Raw genomic sequence first — 13268 nt, forward strand, 5'->3', positions numbered from 1 at the left:
TTTAGCCTGCTATGCAGGCTGTAGGACCGCAGCTAAGCATTTCCATTTTGCTAACTCAACACTATGTGATCAAAAGTATCCGGACACCCACAAAAAAATATGTTTTTCATATTAGGTGCATTGTGCTGCCACCAACTGCCAGGTACTCCGTATCAGCGACCTCAGTAGTCATTAGACACCGTGAGAGAGCAGAGTGGGACACTTCGAACGTGGTCAGGTGATTGGATGTCACTTGACAGTTGAAGATGGTCATTATGTGTAATAGACAGACATCTATCCAGACCACCACACAGGAATTCCAAACTGCATCAGGATCCACTGCAACTCCTATGACAGTTAGGTGGGAGGTGAGAAAAATTGTATTTCATGGTCGAGCGGCTGCTTATAAGCCACACATCACACCGGTCAGTGCCAGACACCTCACTTGGTGTAAAGAGCGTAAACATTGGTCAATTCAACACAGGGAAAATGTTGTGTGGTGTGACGAATCACGGTACACAATCTGGCGATCCAATGGTAGGGTGTGGGTATGAGTGCCCAGTGAACGTCATCTGCAACAGTAAAATTCAAAGGCAGTGGTGTTATGGTGTGGTCGTGTTTTTCATGGAGGGGGCTTGCACCCCTTGTTGTTTTGCATGGAACTGTCACAGCATATGATTACATTGATGTTTTAAGCACCTTCTTGCTTCCCACTGTTGAAGAGCAATTCGGGGATGGCGATTGCATCTTTCAACATGATCGAGCAGCTGTTAACAATGCACAGCCTTTGGCAGAGTGGTTACAGGACAATAACATCCCTGTAATGGACTGGCCTGTACAGAGTCCTGACCTGAATACTATAGATCATTTTTGGGATGTTTTGGAACGCCGCCTCCGTGCCAGGCCTCACCGACTGACATAGATACCTCTCCTCAGTCCAGCACTCCGTGAAGAATGGGCTGCCATTTCCCAAGAAACCTTCCAGCAACTGATTGAACGTATGCCTGCGAGAGTGAAAGTTGTCATCAAGGCTAATGGTGGGCCAACACCATATTGAATTCCAGCGTTACCTATGGAGGGCGCTAGAAACTTGTAAGTCATTTTCAGCCAGGTATCCAGATATTTTTGATCACATAGTGTAACAACAACTATCGATCTCTTTCCATCTTGTAAAGAAGTAAAAACTGTTTCCCGTCATTTAATTAAAAGAAAATTAATAGCTTCTTGGTCAGTCCAGTACTTCCTGTTTTCCTAAAATCCATACAGTATCACATTGTCCATATTAACTGACATTTTTAAAAACCTTGTAGCACCCTGACAACCCAGTAATGACTCTATGCGGTAAATTGTTTGTACAGAGCTGGAAACCGATTAAGGAAGCTGAAATGTGGGAGCTAGAACTGCATTTCATCATTATTAAAGTGTTTGACGACTGACTGAAAATGATGTGCATGTAATATGAGGAACTTTAGCTCCTATTCGTCTGGTGATCCTGTAATTTGAGGAACTTTAGCCCCGATGTAGCAGGTGATCCTGTAATTTGAGGAACTTCAGGCACAATGTAGATGGTGAGACTGCATTACGAGGAGGTTTGGCAGCAATTTAGCTGATGAGCCTGTAATACAAGAAACATTGGCCCCAATTGGTGTGCTCATTGCGAGAATTCGGCTCGCTGTGTTCAGGGCGGGCGGCGGCGACGTGGCTGGGGGCGTGGCAGTGGAGGACCCTCTGCCCCCACTCCTGCCGCCTCCCCTGCCGCTGCCGCTGCTCTACCCGGTGCAGTCGCCGCCTGTGCTCCCCGATGAGGCAGCTCTGTTCTCGAGGCAGGCTACTGCCTTCTGTGGCAGCAGCTTCCTACAGGAGAGGTACTGTCGTGTGTGCACGGTTTGCTGTTTTGTAATTACTGTTCAGTGTATGAGGCATGGATGCAGTTAAATGGCAGTGAATAGCTCTCCTTTTTAGCTGTCCTGTGTTCTTTTGCTGCACTAGCTGTTTTCTAGGTGAGTTTTTCAAGTATTTTGCATGAAACCATTTTGTAGGGTGTCTGAGAAGTCCATGTCTGGCTAGGTCAAAAAGTTTCTTATGCACAGGTTGTACATAAAGTCTGGGAACACTTTCAGTTATTTATTGCATAACAACCAAACATTGTACAGATGTCATACATATGTCATTTTCAAGAGAAACGTTTTTTTTTTTTTTTTTTTTTTTTTTTTTTTTTTTTTTTTTTTTTTTTTTTTTTTTCATGTATAGTGCCACAGCGTAGTTTGGTAATTTGCCAATTGTCAGCGCTAGTTGCAAACCTGGCGAGTTCGGGTGCGGAGCGAGCTTTCTGTGTGTTGGAGTTCGACAAAAACAAGTGTGCTACAGCTGTTCAACGGATGTTTAGGACCAAGTATGGTAAGAAGCCACCAACAAGGAAGGCCATTTACCACTGGCACAACAAATTCGTTATGACTGGTTGCTTGCACCCTGCAAAGAGAAGAGGAAGTCCCAGTGTAAATGAAGTGAATGTGGAGCACGTACAAGAGACATACATAAGGAGTCCAAAGAAATCGGTGCGTCGTGCATCCTTTGAACTCAAAATGGCTCCAATGACAGTGTGGAAAGTCCTGCGACAGAAGCTGTCTATGAAACCGTTCAAGTGGGAGCTAGTGCAGAAGCTCAATGATGATTTGTTCGCAGTTGCAACAATTGAATGAGGATGGGGATGGCATTGCTGGTCACTTAATTTTTAGCGACGAAGGCACTTTTCACATTAATGGGAAAGTGAACAGACATAATTGTCAAATCTGGAGTACAAAGCATCCACACGAATGCATTGAATTTGAGCGTGATTCCCCAAAGGTAAATGTTTTTTGTGCCTTGTCACATTGAAAACTGTACGGGCCATTCTTCTTTGCCGAGGGCACTGTCACTGTGTAATCCTACTTGGACATGTTGCAGCAATGGCTGATGCCTCAAATGCAATTGGACTCTCCATTCATCTTTCAGCAGGATGGGGCTCCACCCCATTTTCATCGTGAAATTCGTGGGTACCTGAACACGGAGCTGCCGCATCGATGGATTGGCCGTGCTACAGAAGGGGACAGGTGTTTCGTGAAATGGCCTCCCCGATCACCAGATCTCACTCTGTGTTACTTTTTTCTGTGGGGACACATTAAAGATCTGGTGTATGTTCTGCCTCTACCATGTGATGCAGCAGAGCTCTGGGAGAGAATACGGGACGTGACTGCCACAGTCGATGATGCCTTGCTGGGACAGGTATGGCAAGAATTCGATTACTGTATTGTCGTCTGCCGGGTTACTCGTGGTTCGCATATTGAATGTTTGTAAAAAAAAACTTTCTGAGTTTCTCTATATGTATGACATCTGTACAATGCTTAGTTTTTGTGCAATAAATAATCGAAAGTATTCCCGGACTTTACATACACCCTGTATGTAGGTACTTACATGCATACAGGGTGTTTAACAATTCATGTTACACGCTTCTAGTGGTTGTTGATGTGACTTAGTAGATCAAGATTTACATAGGAATCCATAACCAGACACTTCATCCAATGGCACTACATAGTTTCAAAGTTAAATGTGCTCGTGCCTGTTACTGTATGTATATGCAGATTGATTCCATTATGGTGTTACAAACTTTCAAGGATGATGGGGGAAATATAAGTGTATCAATTTGCTCCTTTAACAGAAACAAATGAGTTGAAAGTGAAAATTATTTTGATACCTCTGGCCGTGAAATACATGTACCAGTACTTTCATATCGGCACACACTCTGCTGCAAAGTGAAAATCTCATTCTATGTACCAGTACTATTGTTGCTAAGATTGTAGGGTAGGCAACTTCCAGAGGGGGTGTATTGACCAAAACAAGTGAAAAATAGCCAGTAAATATGGGCTCTAAAATGCATACCTTAAGAGCTTTGAACACCTGCTCAATAGAGAAGATGCATTTCACACTAGTGAAGATGAACAAGTGCTCATAGCTCCTTAGGTACTCATTTTAGAGCCCATGTTTACTAGACATTTGTTCTGTTTTCATCCATACTAAAACTTCTGAAAGTTGCATACCATACATTCTTAGCAGCAACAGTACCGGTACATGTTTTCCATTGTCAGAGGTGTCAGAATGATTTTTCCTTGTAATTGTTGACTCAATTGTTTTCGAACCAGGGACCCTGATCTCAAATTAATACATTTATCACTCTCCATCATCCTTGAAAGTTAGTAACATCATCACGCAATCACCTTGTATTTACGTTCATTTGCAGGTGCCAGCATCTATAAATTTGATGCTCTGTTAAGTTGTCCCCCCCATGAACCATGGACCTTGCCGTTGGTGGGGAGGCTTGCGTGCCTCAGCGATACAGATAGCCGTACCGTAGGTACAACCACAACGGAGGGGTATCTGTTGAGAGGCCAGACAAACGCGTGGTTCCTGAAGAGGGGCAGCAGCCTTTTCAGTAGTTGCAGGGGCAACAGTCTGGATGATGGACTGATCTGGCCTTGTAACACTAACCAAAATGGCCTTGCTGTGCTGGTACTGCGAACGGCTGAAAGCAAGGGGAAACCACAGCCGTAATTTTTCCCGAGGGCATGCAGCTTACTGTATGATTAAATGATGATGGCGTCCTCTTGGGTAAAATATTCCGGAGGTAAAATAGTCCCCCATTCGGATCTCCGTGCGGGGACTACTCAAGAGGATGTCGTTATCAGGAGAAAGAAAACTGGCGTTCTACGGATCGGAGCGTGGAATGTCAGGTCCCTTAATCGGGCAGGTAGGTTAGAAAATTTGAAAAGGGGAATGGATAGGTTAAAGTTAGATATAGTGGGAATTAGTGAAGTTCGGTGGCAGGAGGAACAAGACTTTTGGTCAGGTGACTACAGGGTTATAAACACAAAGTCAAATAGGGGTAATGCAGGAGTAAGTTTAATAATGAATAGGAAAATAGGAACGCGGCTAAGCTACTACAAACAGTTTAGTGAACGCATTATTGTGGCCAAGATAGATACGAAGCCCACACCTACTACAGTAGTACAAGTTTATATGCCAACTAGCTCTGCAGATGACAAAGAAATTGAAGAAATGTATGGTGAAATAACAGAAATTATTCAGATAGTGAAGGGAGACGAAAATTGAATAGTCATGGGTGACCGGTATTCGAGTGTAGGAAAAGGGAGAGAAGGAAACGTAGTAGGAGAATATCGATTGGGGCTAAGAAATGAAAGAGGAAGCCGCCTGGTAGAAATTTGCACAGAGCACAACTTAATCATAGCTAACACTTGGTTTAAGAATCATGATAGAAGGTTGTATACATGGAAGAACCCTGGAGATACTAAAAGGTATCAGATAGATTATATAATGGTAAGACAGAGATTTAGGAACCAGGTTTTAAATTGTAAGACATTTCCAGGGGCAGATGTGGACTCTGACCACAATCTATTGGTTATGACATGTAGATTAAAACTGAAGAAACTGCAAAAAGGTGGGAATTTAAGGAGATGGGACCTGGATAAACTGAAAGAACCAGAGGTTGTACAGAGTTTCAGGGAGAGCATAAGGGAACAATTGACAGGAATGGGGGAAAGAAATACAGTAGAAGAAGAATGGGTAGCTTTGAGGGATGAAGTAGTGAAGGCAGCAGAGGATCAAGTAGGTAAAAAGACGAGGGCTAGTAAAAATCCTTGGGTAACAGAAGAAATATTGAATTTAATTGATGAAAGGAGATAATATAAAAATGCAGTAAATGAAGCAGGCAAAAAGGAATACAAACGTCTCAAAAATGAGATCGACAGGAAGTGCAAAATGGCTAAGCAGGGATGGCTAGAGGACAAATGTAAGGATGTAGAAGCTTATCTCACTAGGGGTAAGATAGATACGGCCTACAGGAAAATTAAAGAGACCTTTGGAGATAAGAGAACCACTTGTATGAACATCAAGAGCTCAGATGGAAACCCAGTTCTAAGCAAAGAAGGGAAAGCAGAAAGGTGGAAGGAGTATATAGAGGGTCTATACAAGGGCGATGTACTTGAGGACAATATTATGGAAATGGAAGAGGATGTAGATGAAGATGAAATGGGAGATACGATACTGCGTGAAGAGTTTGACAGAGCACTGAAAGACCTGAGTCGAAACAAGGCCCCGGGAGTAGACAACATTCCATTAGAACTACTGACAGCCTTGGGAGAGCCAGTCCTGACAAAACTCTACCATCTGGTGAGCAAGATGTATGAAACAGGCGAAATACCCTCAGACTTCAAGAAGAATATAATAATTCCAATCCCAAAGAAAGCAGGTGTTGACAGATGTGAGAATTACCGAACAATCAGTTTAATAAGCCACAGCTGCAAAATACTAACACGAATTATTTATAGACGAATGGAAAAACTAGTAGAAGCCGACCTCGGGGAAGATCAGTTTGGATTCCGTAGAAATACTGGAACACGTGAGGCAATACTGACCTTACGACTGATCTTAGAAGAAAGATTAAGGAAAGGCAAAGCTACGTTTCTAGCATTTGTAGACTTAGAGAAAGCTTTTGACAATGTTGACTGGAATACTCTCTTTCAAATTCTAAAGGTGGCAGGGGTAAAATACAGGGAGCGAAAGGCTATTTACAATTTGTACAGAAACCAGATGGCAGTTATGAGTCGAGGGACATGAAAGGGAAGCAGTGGTTGGGAAGGGAGTAAGATAGGGTTGTAGCCTCTCCCCGATGTTATTCAATCTGTATATTGAGCAAGCAGTAAAGGAAACAAAAGAAAAATTCGGAGTAGGTATTAAAATCCATGGAGAAGAAATAAAAACTTTGAGGTTCACCGATGACATTGTAATTCTGTCAGAGACAGCAAACGACTTGGAAGAGCAGTTGAACGGAATGGATGGTGTCTTGAAGGGAGGATATAAGATGAACATCAACAAAAGCAAAACGAGGATAATGGAATGTAGTCGAATTAAGTCGGGTGATGTTGATGGTATTAGATTAGGAAATGAGACACTTAAAGTAGTAAAGGAGTTTTGCTATTTGGGGAGCAAAATAGCTGATGATGGTCGAAGTAGAGAGGATATAAAATGTAGACTGGCAATGGCAAGGAAAGCGTTTCTGAAGAAGAGAAATTTGTTAACATCGAGTATAGATTTAACTGTCAGGAAGTCATTTCTGAAAGTATTTGTATGGAGTGTAGCCATGTATGGAAGTGAAACATGGACGGTGAATAGTTTGGACAGGAAGAGAATAGAAGCTTTCGAAATGTGGTGCTACAGAAGAATGCTGAAGATTAGATAGGTAGATCACATAACTAATGAGGAGGTACTGAATAGGATTGGGGAGAAGAGGAGTTTGTGGCACAACTTGACCAGAAGAAGGGATCGGTTGGTAGGACATGTTCTGAGGCATCAAGTGATCACCAATTTAGTATTGGAGGGCAGCGTGGAGGGTAAAAATCGTAGGGGGAGACCAAGAGATGAATACACTAAGCAGATTCAGAAGGATGTAGGTTGCAGTAGGTACTGGGAGATGAAGAAGCTTGCACAGGATAGAGTAGCATGGAGAGCTGCATCAAACCAGTCTCAGGACTGAAGACAACAACAACAACAACAACAACAACGTTAAGTTGTCGAATGGCGTTTCAAGACATGGGTTCCTATGTAAAAGTTGATCTACTAACATGAATTGTGAAACATCATATAGAAAGTACGTAGCATATGCTGAGACCTATGCTTCTCAATATCCTCCTTACCTTGCAGAGCATCTCAGGAGTTATACTTCATAAGGCTTCCTGTGCACTTTAAATTATTAGTCTTGTACTGATGTTGAGCCATGTGGGACTAAATTGTTCCCTGTAATGAGTTGTCTGGTGCGTTAAAACCCAGGCTTAGCAGTGGCCATTTTGATGGGCCTGGAGATGTTGCTGAACCACACCCAATTCAATTTCCTAGATTTTGTTCATTCGTGAAGTCATTCACTCGGGTAGCAAAATGTATCGGAGCTCCATCCTGCTGTTACTGCAAGTGATCTACGATTCCCTTATCTTTGACCTGTGGTGATAATGTGGTCCAGATAAAATTTCCATTTGTCTACCCTTAAAAAAAATCATCTTAATAGATATTGTCGTGACATCCTGGCCCATATTGTAACACGAGCCAGGTTCCCGCAATTCTTGCACACAATGGAGATTTTCTGTAGACCAGAAAACCACAGTCCTTTTGTGTTAACTGAGATGTTGCACAAATTCATCAGGAAATAACCCTCTCAAGTGAGATGGGGTATTTGAAAATTGACAGAGTAATGGCATTTTCTCATGTCCTGTAATCAGCCTGTCTTTGACACTGCCTGAAACAAAAGTGCTTTTCTCCAAGTCAAGCAGTGTTGTTGTACAATGTGGGGTTTTGCCAAAGAAAGGATACTAATAAAATGACTGTTTATTTCTCTAGTTTTACAAAGTCAGCAGGGTATGGGGACTTCTTGGACACCCTGTACAGTTCATCAGAATTTTGAGAGCAGATATAGACTTGTGCCAGACACATCACTGTTGGAAGATTCGACGGTTGATGTTGCCACTGGTTGCTATTTTCGCTGAATATTGAGGCACTCGTGCTGCGGTCTCTTCTTTCCGACCCTGTGATCTTCTCCTTCCTAATGATGCAGACAGCTAGTGATGGTTATAACATCTGTATGACTGCTCTGCGACTCTCACTGAAGTGTTTATCAGAGAGTGTGTAGAACCACTTTCAGACTATTTCTATGCTATTCCACTCTCAAAAAGTATGTGGGGAAAATGAATATCTAAATTAGTCTGTACAAGCTCTGATCTCAGTTATTTTATTGCATCAGTCATTGCTCCCTATGCAGTTTGGAGCCGAGAAAATATTTTGGTGATGCAAATTTAGTGAAAAGATCTCTCCGCAGCGAGAAAGCTTCTATTTTACCACCATATCGACTCTCTTACTGTATTCGTGCCACTCTCTTCCATATTTTGTGACAGTACAAAATGAGGTGCTCTTCTCTGAACTTTGATGATGTGCTCTGCCATTCTTATGTGCTAAGGATAATACTTCACAAGGCGTCAAACATATGTTTCTGTGGTACTCAGTCATACAGGAAATTAGAGTCTCTTCAGTTTTGTCTCTGGGGTGTCTGAACTTTTCGCAAATGGCATTTGTGTGTCTGGTCGACCTCCCTCAACTTTCCATCACACACACACACACACACACACACACACACACACACAGGAGATAACAGTTCTCGGACGCCTACCCAGTTTTCACAAATTGTCTGTCGTATTATTGTCAGCTGCCGTGTCTCTCCCTTTTGATCTTCCCCACTGTTGTCCTACTGTCACTGAAGACCACACCACATCTTCATGCAAGCTGCACTGTCAGCTCACTCAGTGATGGGTGGTTGTACAACCATTTGTGTACCAGTCCTATGACAGCAGAGAAGAATTACATTGAAATGTTAAACTGGCGATATTGCGACACACTGTATCGGCGGTAGCAATATTGGGACTGATGTCAGATAAAGCATATCATTTTCAAGATGTGTTGCCGGCATCTTTACCTGGAAAAGGGAGGAGGGGGGTATACATCATCAGACTCCATTCTGTTGCTTGTAATGAGGGGAGGAGATAAGTTCCCTTTAGTAGGGACTGCATGTACATTATCCAACTCTGGGCTGTTGCACATAATGAGGGAGGAGATAAGTTCACTTTTGTAGGGAGGGACTCGTGCATTTGCTGTTCCTTCCAATGCTGGTTAATTATTACAGACTACTAGTTGCAAATCTGCAGGTGTGCTCGACCTTACACCACAGAAAAGATTGCCAATCTTGTTTTCAGTTTGTTTTGTTTTACTTTTCTACCTTCACTACAAATGCTACTCACTTGAATATAGATTGTGGTTTTCTGCTTGTGTGAGCCAGTCATTTAAAAATGCATGAAACCAAAATTTGAAGCATGTATTACTAAGTAATTGGAAAATTGACCCCTTTTAAAATAAGATAGAGAGCCAAAAAAATTATGTGTCAGACTTCTGTCATCCTGGGCAACTGCTGCAAGCCATCATGGTGTGGATCGGACAAGATTCCAGATGTAAGGCACATGAGTGTGAAGCCCCTCTAAAGCGTCCTACACATGCATCAACCGACCATACACAAGTCCCAAACGACGTCACTCAGCGAATGTAGTGCCGCCCCGTTCGTTATTGCTGTTTCTGAATTGTTAGTAGGAAGTGCAATGTGATTAGGTTCGACAAGATGCCGCTGAACGAAAATCTGAGAATTTTGGTGGCTGTTTTGAAGGTTAAAATGCCAAGAAAAGCCAATAGAAAGCTTTGGACAAAGAAGTGTCTTACGGAAAGGAAGAAATTCAACCACTTTCTTTTACTGGAGGAGCTGGTAGATGATGATTTTCCAAGTTGTCTTGGAATGGATGGAGCATGCTTTTCTGAACTGCTGTATATAATGAAATGAAGTCGTAATATGTCTCAGACACTGATGACAGTGTTGTGTGCTATTCATTGTAATCAGATTGCCCTACAATGTTTCTGCTGTAGAAAAGTGCATACCTCCTTCAATTCTCTGCTGTATTCCATTTGCATATTATCTAATTTATGCCTCAAAATCAGAGATGTGTCGTCTGTATTGAACTGTTTAAAGATTTGCAACAAGGAAGTCAATGCTGCATTCTTGCTTTTCTGTTACTGTATGTCTCACAGTTAATATCCCAAAGACATTTGCTGCCTGTGTAATTTCCCAATAATTCTATCATCCTAAGGTGAACAACTTCAAAATATGTGTTGTTTGACATTCCACTATTGTGCGAGTATATTTCCCGTGCACAGACAGCTGACAAACACCACTCAGGCAGATTATTTGATAGCACTATACACGGCAAAATTTGTAGGCTGAAATGGTGGAAGGGATAGGGTGAAGTGGTGGGGTTGTAAGCTACCGGGTGGTCAAACCCAACCAACTGCTAGATATGAAAAATTAGTTGGTCGCTTGGCCAACAGCGCTATACACATTCAGTTTGTTGGTCTGTTGGTTGGTTTGTCAGACTGCATAGGTTACATCTTCGATGTTCAGTGTGCTGTGGGATGTCGATATTCTTTCAGATTGATGACTTTTGGGGTTGGTCGAGATGTGACTTTCTCATACGTTCACAGTATTGTGCTGTTTTGCAATTTTACATTGGTGTATTAGAATATTGACTAATATGGACGCAGTCATTTTTGAAGTTCTGGGGCATTTCGTATCTAAAACTTAGCTAGATTTTGACCAAGAACTGTTTTTGGAGGACACAATTGTCATTGACAAACTGCCTATTTGCTTCTGTCTCGGGTCCTTCGGCCGATGTTCATCTAATGATTTTTCGGACGTTTCGCCAGCACGAGTGGTTGGCATTGTCAAAGCTTCACCCTCCATTGCCGGTGGTGAACTGGAGCCGAGCTCGCGGGCGCAGACTATATGTACCTGGCGCGCCAACGTCCGAGGGCTTCTCCGCGGTCATTTCTGGTGCGGTTCTCCTCTTGCTACCTGCGACGGTCGTTCGCTGCAGTACGGGAAGCCAGGATCCGTTTACCTTAAGGCTTTCCTCATTCTTGTTCAAACTGTTCGCGTGTTTTTGTATTTCAACAGCTTCTCTGAACAAGCGCGTGTGATAGTGCTTCTCTACAGCCAGAACTTCCGTCACGGCGAATTTTATTACATGGTCGGTCTCATTCAGTGCGTGCTCTGCCACGGCCAATTTCTCCACCTGCCCCAACCTGCAATGTCGCTTATGCTCTTTGTTCCCGGTGTTAATGGATCGTCCAATCATTCTGACATAAACTTTTCCACATGTGCATGGTATACGGTATATCCCCGACATTGCAAGTGGGTCTCTTTTCTCCTTCGCCGATCTAAGACACTCTTTGATCTTCCTTGTCGGTTTGAAAATCGTCTTTACGCCATGTTTGCGCAATATACGGCCGATTCTGTCCGTCACTCTGGGAATGTGTGGCAGAAAGGCCGTATCCGACATTTCTTTTTCTGGTTCCTTACTCCGCCGAGTGTTTGGCTCTGTTACACTTCTAATATAATTTGTGGAGTACCCATCGCTCCTCAGGACAGTTTCCAGATGTTGCATTTCTCATTTGAGGTGTTGCGGCTCACATATTCCTCCTGCTCTCCTTATGAGCGTACTAATCATGCCTCTTTTCTGGCTCGGGTGGTGGTTTGACAGTTTGTGCAGGTATCGGTCCGTGTGTGTCGGTTTTCGATACACGCTGTGTCCCAGGTTTTCGCCGTCCCTTGTGACCAGCACATCTAGAAATGGCAGTTTCTTGTCCTTTTCTACTTCCATGGTAAATGTTATGTTGGCATGGAGGCTGTTCAAGTGTCTTAGGAAGTCACCGAGCCGTTCTTCACCATGGCTCCACACCACGAAAGTATCATCGACATACCTGTACCACACATTAGGTTTGCAAGTCGCCGAGTCCAGTGCCTGTGCTTCGAATTGTTCCATGAAGAAGTTTATCCATCACTGGACTGAGAGGACTACCCATGGCGACGCCTTCCAGCAGTTCGTAGAAATTGCCATTACGCGTGAAATAGCTCGTGGTGAAACATGCATGGAAGAGCTTTCTGATTTCTTGCGGGAAAATGGAACCGATGTGCTCCAGAGCATCACTGAGTGGCACTTTCGTAAATAGCGAAACAACATCAAAGCTGACCAGGATGTCGTTTGGTGCAAGTTTCAGTTTCTTCAGCTTCTCAATGAAATGTCCTGAGCCCTTAATGTATGTGTCGGTCTTCCCCACGTGTGGCTGGAGCAGAGAGGCCAAGTGTTTTGCCAGTTTATATGTCGGTGATCCAGGAGCGCTAACAATCGGTCTCAGTGGAACGCTGTTCTTATGGATCTTGGGTAACCCATACAGGCTAGGTGGTAGGGCTTCTGTGTTGCGCATGTTTCTCTGTATGTCCACCGGCAGAGAAGACGCCTTGATTAATCGATTCGTATTCTGTGTGATACGCTGTGTCGGATCTGCGCTTAGTTTTCGGTATGTCGTCGGATCTAATAGGTCTCGGATCTTTTGCTCATAATCTTCGGTCTTCATTACGATGGTCGCATTCCCCTTATCGGCAAGCAGTACCAATATACTCTTGTCGGCGTGGAGATTCTTAATGGCTTGTACCTCTTCTTTCTTCAGGTTGCAAGCTGGTGGTTTTGCTCGGCGCAGTATCCTGGATGTTTCAGTGCGTATTTCCTCTGCCCTTTCACAAGGAAGGGTTGGAATGGCTGCTTCGG

The 13268-nt window shown here is 43.2% G+C and overlaps 1 protein-coding gene across 1 annotated transcript in view; it reads left to right on the forward strand.

The window, feature by feature from the left end:
• LOC126209874 (zinc finger protein 628-like) overlaps window positions 1-13268 on the forward strand; it is a 146709-nt gene that overhangs the window by 38600 nt on the left and 94841 nt on the right. Inside the window, exon 4 of the mRNA XM_049938998.1 lies at window positions 1662-1844. Within this exon, the coding sequence (XP_049794955.1) occupies window positions 1662-1844 (183 nt within the window). The remainder of the gene's footprint in view (window positions 1-1661; window positions 1845-13268) is intronic.

The sequence above is a fragment of the Schistocerca nitens genome, chromosome 10, assembly GCF_023898315.1.
Source record: "Schistocerca nitens isolate TAMUIC-IGC-003100 chromosome 10, iqSchNite1.1, whole genome shotgun sequence".
In the NCBI taxonomy this organism is placed as follows: Eukaryota; Metazoa; Arthropoda; class Insecta; order Orthoptera; family Acrididae; genus Schistocerca; species Schistocerca nitens.